Source organism: Anabas testudineus, chromosome 3 (genome assembly GCF_900324465.2).
Source record: "Anabas testudineus chromosome 3, fAnaTes1.2, whole genome shotgun sequence".
Classification (NCBI taxonomy): domain Eukaryota; kingdom Metazoa; phylum Chordata; class Actinopteri; order Anabantiformes; family Anabantidae; genus Anabas; species Anabas testudineus.
The window spans coordinates 12,759,719-12,777,361 of NC_046612.1; the positions used below are offsets into that span (position 1 = coordinate 12,759,719).

General features: G+C 43.7%; 1 protein-coding gene across 2 annotated transcripts; it reads left to right on the forward strand.

The window, feature by feature from the left end:
- The first annotated feature begins 256 nt into the window (after positions 1 to 256).
- Positions 257 to 17,365, forward strand: fn1b (fibronectin 1b). Of its 2 annotated transcripts, none has more exons than XM_026378699.1 (45): positions 257 to 582; positions 822 to 947; positions 1,201 to 1,338; positions 1,478 to 1,609; positions 2,033 to 2,170; positions 2,257 to 2,403; positions 2,501 to 2,683; positions 2,774 to 2,956; positions 3,086 to 3,262; positions 4,048 to 4,203; positions 4,332 to 4,460; positions 4,569 to 4,712; positions 5,655 to 5,776; positions 6,230 to 6,398; positions 6,482 to 6,658; positions 6,804 to 6,932; positions 7,027 to 7,116; positions 7,202 to 7,396; positions 7,528 to 7,806; positions 7,897 to 8,160; positions 8,261 to 8,355; positions 8,636 to 8,804; positions 8,956 to 9,042; positions 9,256 to 9,447; positions 10,674 to 10,865; positions 10,963 to 11,052; positions 11,301 to 11,567; positions 11,684 to 11,800; positions 11,885 to 12,046; positions 12,126 to 12,281; positions 12,375 to 12,491; positions 12,641 to 12,910; positions 13,008 to 13,195; positions 13,282 to 13,369; positions 13,460 to 13,639; positions 13,784 to 13,873; positions 14,008 to 14,199; positions 14,335 to 14,424; positions 14,862 to 15,301; positions 15,411 to 15,549; positions 15,742 to 15,903; positions 15,993 to 16,118; positions 16,206 to 16,312; positions 16,426 to 16,518; positions 16,667 to 17,365. In XM_026378699.1, the coding sequence occupies exons 1-45, from the start codon at positions 441 to 443 to the stop codon at positions 16,742 to 16,744; spliced, it is 7,107 nt and encodes a 2,368-aa protein (XP_026234484.1). In that variant the 5' UTR covers positions 257 to 440; the 3' UTR covers positions 16,745 to 17,365. The 2 variants fall into 2 exon arrangements, with proteins under 2 accessions (XP_026234484.1, XP_026234485.1); XM_026378700.1 differs by having other exon boundaries at positions 15,120 to 15,301.
- The last annotated feature ends 278 nt before the right edge of the window (positions 17,366 to 17,643 follow it).

The following is a 17,643-nucleotide window of genomic DNA, read 5'->3' on the forward strand; positions in this document are numbered from 1 at the left end:
GACATCCTGTGGTTCGCATGGATTTGATTTCCCTCAGCTCGGTCCCTAACCCAGTGGATACTACCTCTTTTTGTCCATCTCTGAGATGAACAGATTTTATAGGCTCACTCGTCTTTGTGGTCTTTCATGTTGTGACGCTGCTTGAAAGTGAAGTGTAAGTCCCGCTCATAGTCGGGTGGGACATCCAAGCTCCAGTTAAATCCCTCCTCTCCAGTGCGCTGCAGCGGTGCGTCTGGGTATAAAACCAGTGCGCTCCCCTGTCCTGGGTCTGGTGCACCAGCTGCGGGGCGGCAGAGAGAACCGCCTGGAACAGCAGCGACGGGGAATTGAGAACAACAGTCAGAAACTAGATTTCTCCAAGCTCAGCTCAAGTTACTTTTCTTTCCACCTTGCTTTCCAGCTAGCCTTGATTTTTTTTTTTTTTCCCTTTTAACTTCAAAATGACTGGCAGCCCACTGACAGGGCTGCTGATTGCGCTGTGCGTAAGCGGCGCGGTCCACGGCTCATCACAGAAGAGCAAAAGACAAACGGGCCAATATCAGGTGTTTCCCGATGTCCACAACGCAGCAGACATCCGTCCAGGTTGGTACAGGGACTCATATTGCCATTGCATAGCCAAGTATTATTCAGTTTATATATCCAAAAAAGAAACTGTGTTTTTCTTCAAGATCTGGAAAATGATTTATTTTGAGTCATCTTTAAATATACAATAAATTCTTCATGTTCACTTTTTTTTGTTGTTAAATCAGCAAAAACTTTAAATTACATAGTTCAGATATTTAATACTCATTATGTGACAGCATTGCTCTTATGATTTCCAGTCAGCTGTGAGGAAAATGGTCGCTCATACAGACAGAACGAGCAGTGGGAGAAACCCTACCTTGGTAGAACAGTGGTGTGCACCTGTCATGGAGAAGCAGGCATCGATTGTCTGACGAAGCCTGAAGGTCAGTGAGAGACCTGAGAGGGTGATCCCAACATCTTTAAGCAGGCCATGCTTCTCAGTCTCACTCATCACATCAGGAGATCAGTAAAAACTTGCTGTAGTTTGGGATAGTTTGAATACGCCTCTATCCCCAAATACGACTCATTTCATAGCTTTTGATTGAATAGCAACAAGTAGAAAATGACACAGGACAAAGAACATGTTAGATAATTACAGCCTCTTTAACTTTTGGTGTTCCTCTGTTTCTCTCTCAGTGGAGGAGCACTGTTATGATAAATACAATGACAGGAGATACCAAGTAGGTGAAACCTACGAGAGACCAAAGGATAGGATGATTTGGGACTGCACATGTATTGGTTCTGGTCGGGGGAAGATCAGCTGTACCATCGCAAGTGAGTAGTCGCTCAACATTTTAAAAATACATTACTTTAAAAATCCAAATGATTGTTATCATTATACCGTTTACTTGGAAATTAATTATAAGGGAAATGCCAAAAGCCAAACTTAACTTAAAATCTGTTTCGTTCACAGATCGTTGCCATGAAGGCGGGAGGTCGTATAAAATTGGGGACACTTGGCAGAGGCCTCATGACACTGCTGACTCCATGCTGGAGTGTGTTTGTCTTGGAAATGGTAAAGGAGAGTGGACCTGCAAACCTGTGGGTAAGTACTTTTACCCCATATACATAAACCTTTAGGTAAACCAGGAGGTCATCACCTTCCACATGAACTCTGGAATGCAGATAATTTGCGAAATATATAGCAACTTAAACATGTACATTTGTATAATCAGCTGCCGCCCTGTGGGTCCTACACTTACAGCAGGGTCACTTCCCAGAAGTATGACTGAGTTTCATATTGATTATAACTATTTAGCAACGGTCTATGCAAACAAGGTATGTGTGCAAAAGAGCACGCCTCCCTTCTTTGTCAATCTCCCACCACAGTTAATGATTGTCACATGGTTTGTTCCTCGTGGAAACATCTGGGGGGATTTGGATGCTGCAATTTAAGCTCAGAGATAACTGTGCCTTGTGATAAATAGCAGATGTAATAAATTAACCTCTTTTTGGGTTTTCTGTGCAGCGGAGCGTTGCTATGACAACAGCGCTGCATCATCATACCTTGTAGGGGAAACTTGGGAGAAACCCTATCAAGGCTGGATGATGCTGGACTGCACCTGTCTGGGGGAAGGAAATGGACGCATCACATGCACCTCCAGGAGTAAGCAGAATATAAACATGCACATATGAACGCTCTTATATGCAAAGTTCAGTGGCAGCTGTAGACCATTGTTGTTTTTCAACCAGATCGTTGCAATGACCTTCACACAAGGAGGTCCTACCGTATCGGAGACACGTGGACAAAAACTGACCAAAATGGAGAAATCCTGCAGTGTCTGTGCTTAGGAAATGGCCGTGGAGAGGCGAAGTGTGAAAGGCACAAAGCAGGCCGAGGTGAGACTCAAAATCTAGACTAGCATTTTCTCACTTCTCAGCATTCACAGCCCTAATGTTCATCACTTCCTGTCTGCTTGGTGGCATACACACACAGGTACCGCCGTGGTGACTCCCATTCATACTTTGACCCAGCCAAATGTCAAGATCCTTACAGAGGGGACGTGCCGCACAGACTCTGGAGCCACCTTCTATGATGGACAGCGCTGGATCAGAAGCCAGGGCAACAAACAGATGCTCTGTACCTGTTTGGGCAATGGTGTCAGCTGTCAGGAATGGGGTGAGTATAGAAGGGCAGGATGGGCCAGGGTCTCAGTGAAGAAATGCTACTTTTTGCCTCTGCTCACTTTTACCCCTCCTGTTTGTGCAGAGGCTAGGAGCCAGGTATATGGTGGGAACTCAAATGGCCAGCCGTGTGTGTTCCCCTTCATTTTCATGGGGAAGACCTACTACTCTTGCACCTCAGATGGGCGTACAGATGGGCAGCTCTGGTGCTCTACAACCTCAGACTATCAGAGAGACCAGCAGTACTCTTTCTGTACTGAGAAGAATGGTAAGACTCAGAAAGAGGTACAGTGATGGAAACTTTACTTTGTAGGTGTTTTTTGAAATCACAGGTATGCTCAGGAACGGTAACCAGATCAGAGATGTAACAGCAACTGTTGTGTCTCCACAATTTCAGCCATCGTGGCAACACTAGGCGGAAACTCCAACGGTGCCCTGTGTCACTTCCCCTTCCTCTACAGTGGAAGCAACTACACTGACTGCACCTCTGATGGGCGTCGTGATGGCATGAGGTGGTGTGGCACCACCCACGACTACGACGGAGACCAGCGCTTTGGATTCTGCCCCATGGATGGTGAGTGTGTGTGCACTGCTTTTTATACACTCCATATCATGCAGCTGCTTTTCATGTTGTCAATGAAATGTCTAATAATGTTACCAAAACGGATGTTTTTTATCTTTAAACAATGAACAATGGCTTTTTTTTTTACAGACAATCTAAAATCTAAAATCATGATGCTAATGACAGATGTGCAAATGAATAGAATTCCCTTAATGCCTAGAGTAGAAAATTACTACATACAGTGTGTAGTGCAACATATTTACTCTCTCTATTTACTCTACTTACCCACAAATGTTCATGTTTTTTTGTATGGACTACACAAACAAGATATAATATGGTAAGAAAAATGCTTTTCCCTAAATAAAATCTTTCTTTAAAATGACATGCAGTCATGCTGAATGCTTTGGTCTTTATCTCATAGATGATAATGATTGTTGGTTGCACGGGTCAATGTAGACAATTGTGTACTTAATAACTGGAATTTAAAAAGGGGAGAGAGTTTATGGTCATGGGAGAGCAAATAGTCTTTCAAGGCTGTTACATAACACCATTGCATTCCAAACAGTCTGGGCTGAACTGGACCCAGGAGAATTCATCTTCTGAACACACACACACACACACACACACACACACACACACACACACACACACACACACACACACACACACACACACACACACACACACACACACAGCTGCCTGCGAATGCAGAATTGCATAAAAAACACTCTAGAAGCACAGAGAGAAAAGTACTGTCTGTTTTTATGTTTTTAAGTTATTTATCTTTCTCTATGTAGCTCATGAGGAGGTATGCACCACCAATGATGGGTCAATGCACCGTGTAGGTGACAAGTGGGATAAACGTCATGATGTCATGGGCCACATGATGGAGTGCACGTGCACGGGCAATGGCCGTGGAGAGTGGAACTGTATTGCTTACTCCCAGCTGCGAGGTCAGAGAGCTAACTTCATCTCAATTTTAAACAAAACGTCTTTTAGAAGTAGCCTTGAAATAGTCACATGATCTATTGTCAGAACATAAACAGTGTCTTTTTGCTTCTCTTGTCCTTCACATGTGCAGATGAGTGTATTGTTAACGGCTTGACCTATGAAGTGAACCAAGAATTCTCCATGCGTCATAACGAGGGACACATGTTGAACTGCACCTGCTATGGACAGGGACGTGGACGTTGGAGATGTGATCCTTTTGGTGCGTTGATATCTTATTAGCTTCCTTTTTTAGGAAGATAATTTGTTTTACTGCTGGAAATAAACCCCCAACCCTTACCTGCCCCTTCCTTCCATCTTTGTACAACAGACCAGTGTCAAGAGCCACAAACCAAAGCCTTCTACCAGATTGGAGAGGCATGGGACAAAACCATCCATGGCATTCACTACCGCTGTTATTGTCATGGCAATGGGATTGGAGAGATGAGATGTGAACCTCAACAGACTTACCAAGGTAGAAAAAAATATCCAGCTGCTTTTACACATCACAGAACTTCGCAGAATTTAAGCTTGAGATTTAAAGATTAGAGCCCTGTCACACTCCTTATCTTTAGTGCGCACAGATTTACATTCGGAAGCATGACTTATTCTCTCACTTGCTTTATATCGTTGTAAATTCAGTGAGAAAGCAATTCTGTTAAGACATAAATATAAGCAGATGTTGAGATAAAAAGGTCAAATTAAATCACTGCATTGCTCTGTGGTAAAAATGACCACTGAAAAGTTCACTTTAGGTTACGGGAGGGAAGCAGGAATTTGGCGTTTTCTTGACTTTGAAGTCTGATAAATGGAGTAGTGCTGGCCAATCTAGCTCTTTGTTGTCGGAGTGGTTTTTCATCCTCTGCTTGGTGCTGTAATGCTGACCTGCTGAAGGGGAAAGGGATGCTGGGCGGGAGGGGAGGGAGCCCTACACACTTCCTCCCTTTAGTATATCCTTCTGGTTGGGTAAAAGCTGCTTAATGTGATAGTTTGTACTGCAGCACATTGCGTGCTCTCAAACAAACACTGACCTAAAAGGCTGCAACATTTGCCTCACTGTGATAAGCGGGCAGAAGGAAGTTTGCTGGTGTGAGTGCAGAGCAGGGAGCGTGAAACTTAAATGTGTGTGTGTGTGTGTGTGTATCCGGGAGGTTAAAGAGGCTAAATAAACTGTGATGAATATAGTACTCCAGTGCTATGCCAGACTGTAAGATGTCAGTGGGTGTTTGAACTGGTTTAGCACTGGCTGGTGGTTTTGGTTCTTCCCCAAAATGGTGAATCCATCTGACAGAGCCTCACTAAAAAGCAGCCAGCGTTCACCCACTCACCGCACGTAACACTGTTGCTATTTTGACAATGTCTGAGTTTTTTTTCTCCTTGCTGTTTCTCCTACTCCTGATATTTTCCTGCTGCTCAGATGGCCACAGACCGGTCCAGGTAATCATCACAGAGGCAGGAAAACAGCCAGACTCCCACCCCATTCAGTGGAACGCGCCATCGTCTGTTCACATTACCCAGTACATCCTCAAGTGGAGACTTGTGAGTCACTATTTTGGTTCTTAAAAAAATGTACATGAGCTCCTCTTTGTAGCGTGCAGTTTTTAGATGTTCCAAGGAAAATATTCCCCTCCTGAGATTTTTTCTCACACATATTTTTATGAACCTTATTTGAAGTCAAACAGACTTCCTCTTAAGGGGTTTGTACTGTATATTCTGGACAGTAAAGCCATTCAGAGCACTCATCTGGTCCTCCTGCTGAGAAAGTTTTTAGTGCAAGCCAGACTAAGTACATATAAAGCTACTTGTGAAGTAGGATGTGGCAACAAATGAATCAGTACTGCAAAGACAATTTGAGTAAATAATCTTACTGCAAGGTCCATTTAAGGTGTTTCTGCATCAGCCCTAATCCACAGATGGTATTTCCCAGTTATAACAATTTGTAGATGCGATGGTAGATGATTCAAGTTTGATCACATTAACTCCTTCTGGTAGAAAAATTCTCGTACGCCATGGAGGGAGGTCACCATCCCCGGCCACATCAACTCCCACACCATCAGTGGACTACGTCCAGGTGTCACCTACGAAGGTCAGCTGATCAGTGTCCTGCGCTACGGACACCGTGAGATCACACGCTTCGATTTCACCACTAACCATGGTTCTTGTGAGTAGGCTTGAGCAGTAGCATTATCTCGATGTCACAAATCAAAAGAAATATTGTCATGAAACGTATCTTTATCTTTCAAGTGGAAACATCAGAGGGAGAGACGGACGTGCCTCCTCCAATACTTGACACTTCTGAGTCAGTGACAGAAATCACCTCAAACAGCTTTGTTGTCTCCTGGACATCAGCGTCTTCTACCATCTCTGGCTTCAGGGTGGAGTATGAGCTCAGCGAGGAGGGAGCCAAGACAAAAACCTTGGGTGAGAGCCTTGAAACATAAATGAAATATTATGCCACATGAAGATAATTGAATTGAATAATTAACTGCATGATGTCCCTGCTGTTCAAATGCTACAGTTATGCCACATCTCAGATTAAATATGAACTTTTTGTCTTCTTCTCCAGAACTTCCTCGCTCAGCCACCTCTGTCACCATCCCCGACCTGCTGCCAGGACGCAGATACAATGTCAATGTCTATGAGCTCCCAGATAAGGGACAGCCAACCCTAATCCTGACTACCTCACAGACAACAGGTAAGAGAAGTTATCTTGACAAGGATCATGCCAATTCTGTACATTTTTGCACAAAATATGACACAAAGGATCTTTTTTTTTTCCTTCATCCCAGCTCCTGACACTCCTGCTCAGCATGCCATTGATGACGTGGGAGAGACCTCCATCAGAATCCGCTGGTCCAGACCTCAGGCTCCTATTACTGGTATGAACTTTCTGTATTTTTTCTATGAGTGTATAGACTGCTCCTGTGTTCTGGCTGTGTCTAACTATATCTTTGGGCCTGCCAGGTTACCGTGTGGTGTATACACCATCAGTGGAAGGCAGCAGTACTGAGCTGACTCTCCCAGACTCAGAAACCTCAGTGACACTGGTTGACCTTCGCCCTGGGCTTCTCTACAACATCAGCATCTATGCAGTGGAAGAGGACCAGGAGAGTGAGCCTATTTTATTGCAGGTCAACACAGCTGGAACCCCTGTACCAGGTACATATTTTTAAACAGATAAGTATTATTTGATGGTTTAACTACTGGTTAAGAGCTCCAAAGTGTAAATCTAACTATATCTGACTTCTGAATATATCCTCTATCAATCAATCACCATTTCATGTCAACAGAGGAGGTCCCAACACCCACAGAACTGCAATTCAATGAGGTGTCAGATGTGAAGATCACCATCGCTTGGAAAGGTCCATCCAGTGAGCTCATTGGTCACAGAGTGTCCTACTCCCCTGTTGGTTCTGATGGCAGTGATATGAGGGTACTGCATCTACCTGTCTCACCAAATGCATATGCCGAGGTCACCCATTTGCAACCAGGCACACTATACCGCTTCTACATCTACGCTATTAAAGGTGGAGTCGAGAGCAAGCCGCTCGTGGCAGAAAAGTCCACCAGTAAGTATCACCATAGAGAAAAGAGCCCGAATTGGACCAGATAAAAAGTTAAAACCTCTGTCTCACACATACATTTTCTAACCTTTCCAGAACCAGATTCACCCACTAATTTGCAGTTCACTGACATTGGGCACAACAGTGCAGTTATCATATGGGAAGCTCCCCGTGCCATCGTCACCGGCTACCGTCTTTATCTGAGCACTGGGGGCTCCACCCCCATCGAGAAGAGGATCCCAGGCAGGGTCACCCAGTACCCTCTGAGGAATCTGCGCCCAGACACTCAGTACGTTGCCATCCTGCACTCTGAGCTGGACAATGAGCTCAGTGAGGGCGTCACTGCATATTTTACTACCGGTCAGTATAAAAAAAAAAAACAGAGCATCATCAGAGGGTAGACTAAATTGTTGAAATGTATTTATTTTATAATTTATTTTTCTTTCTGTCCTCGTCCCAGCTCCCCAGATGGGAAATGCTCCTGCTTTTAGCACTGAGGTCACCGATACCTCCATCATCATCACTTGGATACCTGTCCAAAGGTTTAGCTATAAGGTAGAAACATGGCCTAATCAATGCTGTATACTATATGACAGACACAGTTAGCAACTAGCTAGTGGGCAGAGTGGAAATGTTAACAAGCAAGCAAATTAAAACTAAAAAACTTAAGTGTGTTTGATGACCTGAAAGATAAATGCTGATGTTGCTCTGTGTCTATTAGATATGTCAGCAGACAACAATCCATGCATGTTCACCATATCAATATGATATGACAATATGACTTGTTTTAAAGTGATTTTTTTGTTTATGTGTGTGTGTCCGTCCTTCTCCCCAGCTGTCTGTACTACCCAGCCAAGAAGGCGAGTCTCCCAGAGAAGAGACCTCTGGCTCCGGGCGTATTTACATTTCTGGTCTGATTCCTGGAACCGAGTACACCTACAGCGTTTATCCCATGTTTAATGGACGCACCCGTGGAAACCCCATTACTCGCAATGTTGTCACATGTGCGTATATTATTCATTTTAACTGAGGAAAAGACAGTCACAATGAGCCAAGATAAAAAGAAGTTGTATAACTGTTCGCCAGATTAAATCACTGAATCATTGAATCAAGTCGCTGATGCTTTTGTCATGGCCTGCTCTTCTCTCATTGCAGCACTCTCTCCTCCCACTGACCTCAGAGTGGAGTCCAACCCCAACACCGGAGTTCTCAATGTACGCTGGGTAGCCTCCAGAACACCAGGTAAATATTGACTGTGCTCCCCACGCGCTGCCAACCCACTGGATCATGCAGAGTCTAGACCATGGCCTTCAAATGTTTTTTTTCCACCAGAACAAACCAGGTCTCTTCCTGGTATTTCCTTTTCATTTCTCACAGTGACTCATAAATTGCAAAAACCTCTTGACATTATGTTCTATCACCTCAATTCTGATCACGTTTCCCTACCCTTTGCAGGCATTACAGGATACAGAGTGACCAGCACGCCAACCAATGGCCAGAGAGGAAACTCCCTGGACGAGTTTGTCAGAGCTGATCAAACTTCAATTGTCCTAGAAAACCTGAATCTGGGGGTGGAATACAATGTCAGCGTCTTCACTACAAAGAACCATTTGGAAAGTTTACCTGTGTCCACTATTGTCACACCAGGTATGACATACCAGGGGAGCATTCAATGTTAATAGGCACCAAATCTACAACTGTGTCCACATAAAAAGACCAATATATAAGTGTGAAAGAAAGAGCAAGATTAATTTGCCATTGATGCCAGGTTTAAAACAAAAAGAGCCTACTTTCATCTACTGTTACTACAGGAATACTTTCACTATTCCCAGCTTTCCTCTTCACGCTGGGATTTCCACACAAACCCAGTAATTTTTATTTTGGTTGTCATGGTTTGAAAAAACTAAAACAAACAAACAAAAAACAAGGCTGGAAGCCTTTTCTGTCCTTTCTTAAAGCTGCATTAGTGTATTTTTGGTCTCTGGGGGCATAATTAATTACAAAATGTAATATTTTTGGAAAAAACAGGCCAAAAAGCTAAACTCAAACACTGTTTAATGCAGCTTTACTTAACATAACCTCCTACTAACATGCAACATCATTGACTAAACTACAATGCATGGACATCATGTTTATCAATTGGGATGGTGAATTGGTATAGTCCTTGATAAAGCATGCCCAGAACAGTAGTATTGATCACTGCTTTAATTCGATTCTGAATGTTTACTGACGTGACTTGACTCATTTGCTGTTATGTCCATTGAGCATGGCTACTGTTAAACTCTGAATCTCTGACTTCTTAATTGAGTGTCAAATGAATGTTTTTGTTATTAGAGATGTAATTATTATGGCTAAATTTGCTTGCGCTTTGCAACTGACCTAACCCTTTCAGACATCCCCACAAGTCACATTGAGTTTATCGACATTACTGACACCAGCATTGGCCTGAGCTGGATCCCTCAGAACTATACTACCGTTACTGCTTACCGGGTAACGGTAGTAGCATCGGGAGAGAGCTTGCCAATTTTTCAAGATATGGTGGAAACATCTGCTGGTTATTACACGATTTACGGTTTGGAGCCAGGCATGGAGTATGACATCAGTATCATCACTGTTACAGAAGAGGGAGAAAGCGAGCCGACTACATACACAAAGCAAACACAAGCTGGTGATTTAATTCTTTCACTTCATCGGTGGGAAGGGTTTGGGTTTTGATCTGGAAGAGGGTGCATTAACAGCTCTTTTATGATCATGTAACATACTGCCGTAACTTTCAGAAATGTACCTTCAGTGATATTTTCTATATTTCTACTTTTAAGTTAAGCTCTTGGTTTTCCTGCTGTAGGTTAAGTTCCAACCCCTCTTTCTTTCAGTCATTCCAGTTCCCACCAACCTGCAGTTTGGAGGGGTGGGTCCTGACCACATTAGAGTGACATGGACTGTCCCCCATGTTGCCACACCCAGCGACATCTCTCGATTTGTCATCCGCTACCACCCAGTAGCCACAGATGATGATATTAAGGAGGTTAATGTAGGTGGAGCCACCAACACCTTCCTGCTGCAGAGTAAGGCGGCTCTACGATCCAAAATAAACTATATTCCGATGCCTAGCGTCAAGTCAACAAATTGTAACTGTACATTTGTCTCTCCATTTCTACATAGACCTGTTGCCTAACACAGAGTATCGTATTAGTGTTGTGTGCGTGTACGGTGAGCAAGAAAGTAAACCAGCCACAGGGACTCAGAGGACAAGTGAGTATATCTGTGGTTTCCAAAGTGGGATGAGCCAAAGGTGCTGCAAGTTTGTTTATGTCCATTTTACAGTATATTTTATAAAGCAATATACATGTTAATATGTATATTCACATGTATATTCACACCCTATATTATGGGGTGACATTGGGTCAAGCAGATAAGCAACAAAACATAAAGCCAATGGCTTCTTGTATTTTTAACATAGTAAGACTAACTCTTTTAATCTCCTGTACCTTTCTCTCCAGCTCTGGATGCCCCTACTGGCTTGGACTTCTCTGACATTCAGACCAACTCCTTCACCATTCACTGGTTGGCTCCAACTGCTGTTATTACTGGCTACCGTATTCGATATCAGAAGACGAGCGGCGGGCGAGCCAAGGATGAAAGGCTGCCCCCAACCAGGAACTACTTCACTCTGACTGGTCTGACACCAGAGACAGAGTACCTGATTTATGTGTATGCTGTCAACAACAATCAGGAGAGTCAGCCTCTCACTGGCACACAGGCCACCAGTGAGTTAGAATTGTGGCTTCTACTTTAACTTCCCCCTATCCCCTAAATTTTTATTATAATTACTGTTTCTACTGAAACATTTAACCGTAATGCACCTCTTTCCTTTCCTCTCCAGTCTCTGATGCTCCCACTGATCTGGAGGTAACATCGTCCACCCCTACCAGCATCACCATTCGCTGGGACGCCCCTTCTGTCACAGTGAAGAACTACAAGATCAACTATGCCGGGACAGGTCTGTAACTGTGTTTTGACTTTTTGTTTCCTTTAAACCTCATCATCAGACGCTCAATGTTTAACACCTGGCCATTCTTTCTAGGTGGCCAGAATCCACAGGAGTTTACAATCCCAGGCTCTCAAACCACTGCTACCATTACTGGTCTGAAGCCTGGTACCGACTACACCATCACAGTCTATGCTGTTACCGGACGAGGAGACAGCCCTGCCTCCAGCACTCCTGTCTACATCACACACAAGACTGGTATAGCACTGTCAAAATAATGGTACCTAAAAAATCTAGGAGTTGAGGAGCATTAACAAAAGCTAAATATTTCCTTTAGATACCGAGGCCCCCACTGACATGAAAGTGACTGACGTGAGTGACAACACCATCACAGTGCGATGGTCTCCTGCTCAGGGACCAATCAGAGGCTACAGAATCACCAGTGTTCCCAAGAATGGTCTGGGACCCTCCTACTCTGAGGTTGTGGCCCCTGGTAAGACAGGATAGAAATAACACAGACTGCTTTATTTTATATTTTTGCAAAATAGTATTTTTGACTGGCGCCTTTTCTTATTTTCTTTTACAGATCAGACAGAGATAACGTTCACCGGTCTGATGCCCACTGTTGAGTATGTTGTAAGCGTCTATGCTCTGAGCAGTGATGGACAACCCTCTTCTCCTGTGGTGGAGAACGCCATTACTGGTAAGTTTGACTTAGTGCAGCCCAAAAAAAGTTTCTATTGCTACCTTCATAGTACCTTTTATTATTTTAAATTGAAATTCAGTCTTTGTAAATCAATTTAAGATCTCAAATAATCTCTGCTTAGAGCTTATGTGTACTCTAATTTGCAGCTATGGATCATCCCAAAGACCTGACATTCTCCGACATCCAGTCCACCTCCATGCGCATCAGTTGGGACAGTCCAGATGGCACAGTGACATCATACCGTATCCTGTACTCCAGCTCAGAGGAAGCAGAGCGCGAATGGCGTCCAGCACCCCGAGGTGACCAGGACAGTGTGTTGCTGACTGGCCTTTACCCTGGGACAGAGTACACCATTAAGGTCATTGCCCTCCATGGCCGTACACCAAGCACACCACTGGTGGGAACCCAGGCCACAGGTAAACATTTAGAAAAGATCAACATATTGATGACTTACAGTAAAATCAATATTAGCTGACCATAATTCTAAACGTGGCTTTGCCTCTCTATCTTCAGTAATCCCACCTCCAACCAACCTGATAATCTCTGAGGTCGGTCCCTCTACATTTACATTGTCGTGGCAAGCCCCCAGAGCACGACTGACAGGCTACCGTGTGGTTGTCAACCCCAAGAACGTCAATGGCCCGAGCAAAGAAATGAATGTTTCACCAGACACCACACGTGTTGTTGTACCAGGGCTAATGGTAAACACAGGTCTCATCTCGGTATTTACACAGATACATTAGTCAATTAATTAATTTTAATACACTCTTATGTGTGTTTACTGTAGGTGGCCACAACATACCAGGTACATGTCTATGCTCTGAAGAACTCTGTCACCAGCAGACCACTGGAGGGAGAGACTACCACCCTGGAAGGTAACTGGCGCAGCATAAATCAACACATTTCCCGTCAGCACCAATTCTATAACGGTTAAGATAACGCTCTTCTTTCCTCGTCCATGCCAGATCTAAGTCCCCCTCGACGTGTGCGCATCTCTGATGTAAAGGATACTTCTTTCACGCTGACCTGGCGCTCCAAGGTGGAAACCATCACTGGTTTCCTCATAGACGCCACGCCCTTTGGTAGCTCGCACCCCACCATCAGCAGGAAAATGCCAGCAGACACACACACGTACACTCTTACAGGTACAACATATATTTACCCCTGAACAGACTTTTAAAAAGGTTGGTTAAATGGTTTAAGGTGGTTTATGGTTGTTTTAGTAGTGTGATTTTTTGTGTTATTGTGTTTGTCTTGCTTCACAACGGTTTTTCTTTTGGTTTTCTAAGGTCTGCAGCCACACACCACGTACACTGTTAACCTGTATACTCTGAATGGCAACACAAAGAGCTCTCCGTTTACTCTCACCATTCAAACAGGTATTTAATCAATCCACATCGACTTAATTTTTAGCTGTTAAAAACAAGTCATAGAACATCGAACCACAACAATATGATCTCTCACGATAGTGAGAGCAATCGCGTCCTCTCTAAAATTGCATATTTCTTCTTAGCCGAACCAGTGGTCCAGGCTCCCACCAACCTCCAGTTCACATCTGTTAGCCCCACCTCCATTTCCTTCACCTGGCAGCCACCTGCCACGCACATTACAGGATACTCCATCACCTTCGAAGAGTTAGGAGGAGCTCGACCACGGGAGCTAATTCCACGACCCCACGCTGGCCAAAACTATGCCACCATATCAGGTATGTGTTTGTCACACAATACATTTTTACTACAAATAACACTGTAAATGAAAATATGTGGCTACATTCTCATATGCGTAATAACTCTAGTGCAACCTACTAATTCCACTTTATGATGATTATTTCTCTCCTCAGGCCTGAGACCAGCCACAGACTACATCATCAAGATTGTTGCTATCCAGAACACAAAGAAAAGTACACCTCTGGTTGGCAAAATTAGGACTCGTGAGTATTTTGAGACTTCTCACTCCCTCTCAAATGTAATTCTGAACACGATGCATTCAGAAAAATTATAATATTCAAACAGAAGTAATTCGAACCTGAAATAGTTTATGGATAAACATCATAAAAAATGTCAGTATTTAAATAGCAGCTTCAATCTGCTTAGCTTAATCAAATGTTTTACTGTAACAACTCGGAGGCTTTGAGATGAACTGTGCAGTGCATTAGCTTTAGGCTGCTAAAACAATAATACCTCTTTTTATTTTGAATGCCTCCAGAAATGACATTCAAAATGTCTGTGTGTACTGCAATATGGTGCATTTACTATAAAGTAGTAGTACCCCTGCAATGCTACACATCTGCCGCCTCCTGCTGGCTGAGTTATGTTACAGCAGCTTGTCTAATTTGCTTGCTTCCCTAACCCCATCTCTCCTGCCCAGAACCCGTTTCCTCGCTTCCCCTGCCTCACCGCCCTGGAGGTGCTGGCAAGCTGGATGTGCCTGAAATAGATTTGGATAACAGAGTCCAAGTAGTGGGCACCAATGGTCAGGATGGGCTTGGTGGTCATAGCCAGCATGTGGAATATACAGAGTATAACAACGAGGCCACTACCAGATATAATGGGAACAATGGCAACCCACAAACTCCCTATGGGCAATTTCGTGAGCCCCTGGTCTTTGTATCCCTTCCTGATGCAGAGGGTCGCAGAAAACCCATTGTGAAGCTCAACTTGCCCATTGGCGCCACATTCGGTAATGAGACGGATGTGCCACAGGAGGCGCAAACTCAGACCACCATCTCCTGGAAGCCATACAGCCAGAGCAATGGCTACCTGGTGTCCTGCTATCCTCTTGCACAAGCAAATGAGAGGATGTTCCAGGTAAGAAATGAGGGTCTTGTTTACCAGCCAATCATGCAGTTTGAATTTATGAGTAGGATCAAATTTCTTATTTCATGTGGGTAAACTGCACCTGTCTCTACCTGCCAAGGTCCCACTGCCAGGCACAGCCACCACTGCTACCTTGATAGGACTCACCCCTGGAGCAAACTACAATGTTATTGTGGAAGCTCTGCTTGGAGATCTCAAAAAAAAGATTCTGGAGCAGGTCGTCACTGCTGCAAACACAAGTAAGCATCTTACTGATGCATCTAAGTGAACTATATAATTGCTCAGTGTTACAGAAAGACCTACAAATGATTATGCAAGTAGCAAAATATCAGAGGCATGTATTAGGATCTATTGTGAAGCATTCATACACGGGATATTGCCCTACCATTGAAACCACATTGTTCTATTACTTCCTTCCTCTCACTTGTCAGTCCCAGAGGGAGTGCCCTCCACTAAGGACATGTGTTATGATGCCTTTACTGCCACCCATCATGAAGTTGGCGCTGAATGGGAGCGGATGTCTGAAACAGGGTTCAAACTCTGGTGCAGGTGCCTTGGTCTGGGCAGTGGTCACTTCAGATGTGATTCATCTAGTAAGTTGTTTTTTTGTATTTATTTGCTGGAGTACATACAACAGAACATTTTAGTGGAATTCACTTACTGTTATCATGTTCATTATTAGAGTGGTGCTTTGACAATGGCATCAACTATCGCATTGGAGAGAAGTGGGACCGCCGGTCAGAGAATGGTCACACGATGAGCTGCACATGTTTGGGAAATGGCAAAGGAGAGTTCAAGTGTGAACCACGTAAGTGCTGTTAATACCGAGGAATTGCTCCGTCTCAAAAAGATGTGAAGGAACAGCATGTGATCATTTGTATTCATGCCCACACAGACACGTCGACGTGCTACGACGATGGTAAAACCTACCAGGTGGGCAACCAGTGGCAGAAGGAGTACTTCGGAGCCATTTGCACCTGCACATGCTTTGGTGGACAACAGGTACAGCTTCAGCTTCCCTGCATTTGAGTTCAGCATAATGTTTAGTCACTTGTGGTCATTCTTTGAGTTAAACTATGCATACATTCATACTTGTGTATGTTTTGTCTTGTCAGGGGTGGCGATGTGAGAACTGCCGCAGACCAGGTTCTGACATTGATGCTAGTGTGCTGCAGCCTGTTCGATATGGAGACAGACTGCAGAAATTGGTGAGTACAACAATTTTATATGTACATGTTGTAATACAGACACAAATACTGATGTTCAAAGACTGAAGCACAGTGTGATTAAATCTAATGAAAACAGAACTGGTTGTACCTACTGTATGTTGTCTTACCCTTTCAAATCTTCCTCCAGAACATTCACTGCCCCATTGAGTGCCTCCGACCCGATCTGCTGGCAGACGCACATGCTCCCCAAAATCCACGAGAATAAACGAGTGGTTATCTGACATTTGCTTTGTGCCATCATCATCCAATCGCTGCACTGTCCCACCCTGTAGAAGCCACGTTGTCTGTGACTCAACTAACTGCCACACGTCTAACTAAAGAGGTTATGCTACATGATTAATCCTGATCCTGTCCTGAAGTCTTTTCACTGTTGACTGTCAAGTCTCTAAATTCATGCTCTGTTGAAAAATGAAGACTCCTGCCAACATGACATTTTCTTCAACATTTACTTTATATGCATTTCAAACTGGCATTTGTTTTTCATTTTTAATATCAGAAATGTTTCTAGTCAAAGAGGAGAAACTGTCATAAAGTAAGCACTGTGTTAATGAATGTCAAGGTAATTATTTACGTCATTTAAACTGTACATGAAAACGCGCTTTTGTTGTCCTCCAGCCTTTCTGTTACCGAGGGGTCGCACTGTGTATATGATCGACACATTCTGAATTCCGTCTTTTTTCTAATTTATCCCTTTAATCGCAGCAGTGTGAATGTGTGAACTGGGATGTGAGATTGAACTATTTTTGTACGTTGTTGTCCGTGCCAAAGTTGTTTCTACCTTAAAAGTCCCTTATTTTAATAAAGCTGGGGAAATCCTGAAACTTAACCAAACTGTTCCGCTTATTTTTTGTGAAGGAGAGACTTAGGGACACAGGTTTCGCTTGCATAATGCTTTCTCCAATGGCGTGTTGGACGGGAACAACTCTGCCCAGATAATGGCACTAACTGATAAGTCAGGATTAACAAATGAATTAAAAACATGACGTCGCTGGCAATTGCAAAATTTTTGAGCTATTTCACAGCAATTCATCACGTTTGTGTTGAGATATTTCAGTCTGGGACCAAAGTGATGAATCGACTGTCCGACATCTTGAGAGCCACGCC

Bases quoted from the DNA above. Each gene is read 5' to 3' on its own strand.
- fn1b (XM_026378699.1), top strand. From the start codon at position 441: ATGACTGGCAGCCCACTGACAGGGCTGCTGATTGCGCTGTGCGTAAGC. The intron at 7,117-7,201 runs GTATGAACTTTC...TGGGCCTGCCAG, and splicing joins ACCTCAGGCTCCTATTACTG to GTTACCGTGTGGTGTATACA. The intron at 12,047-12,125 runs GTATAGCACTGT...TATTTCCTTTAG, and splicing joins CTACATCACACACAAGACTG to ATACCGAGGCCCCCACTGAC.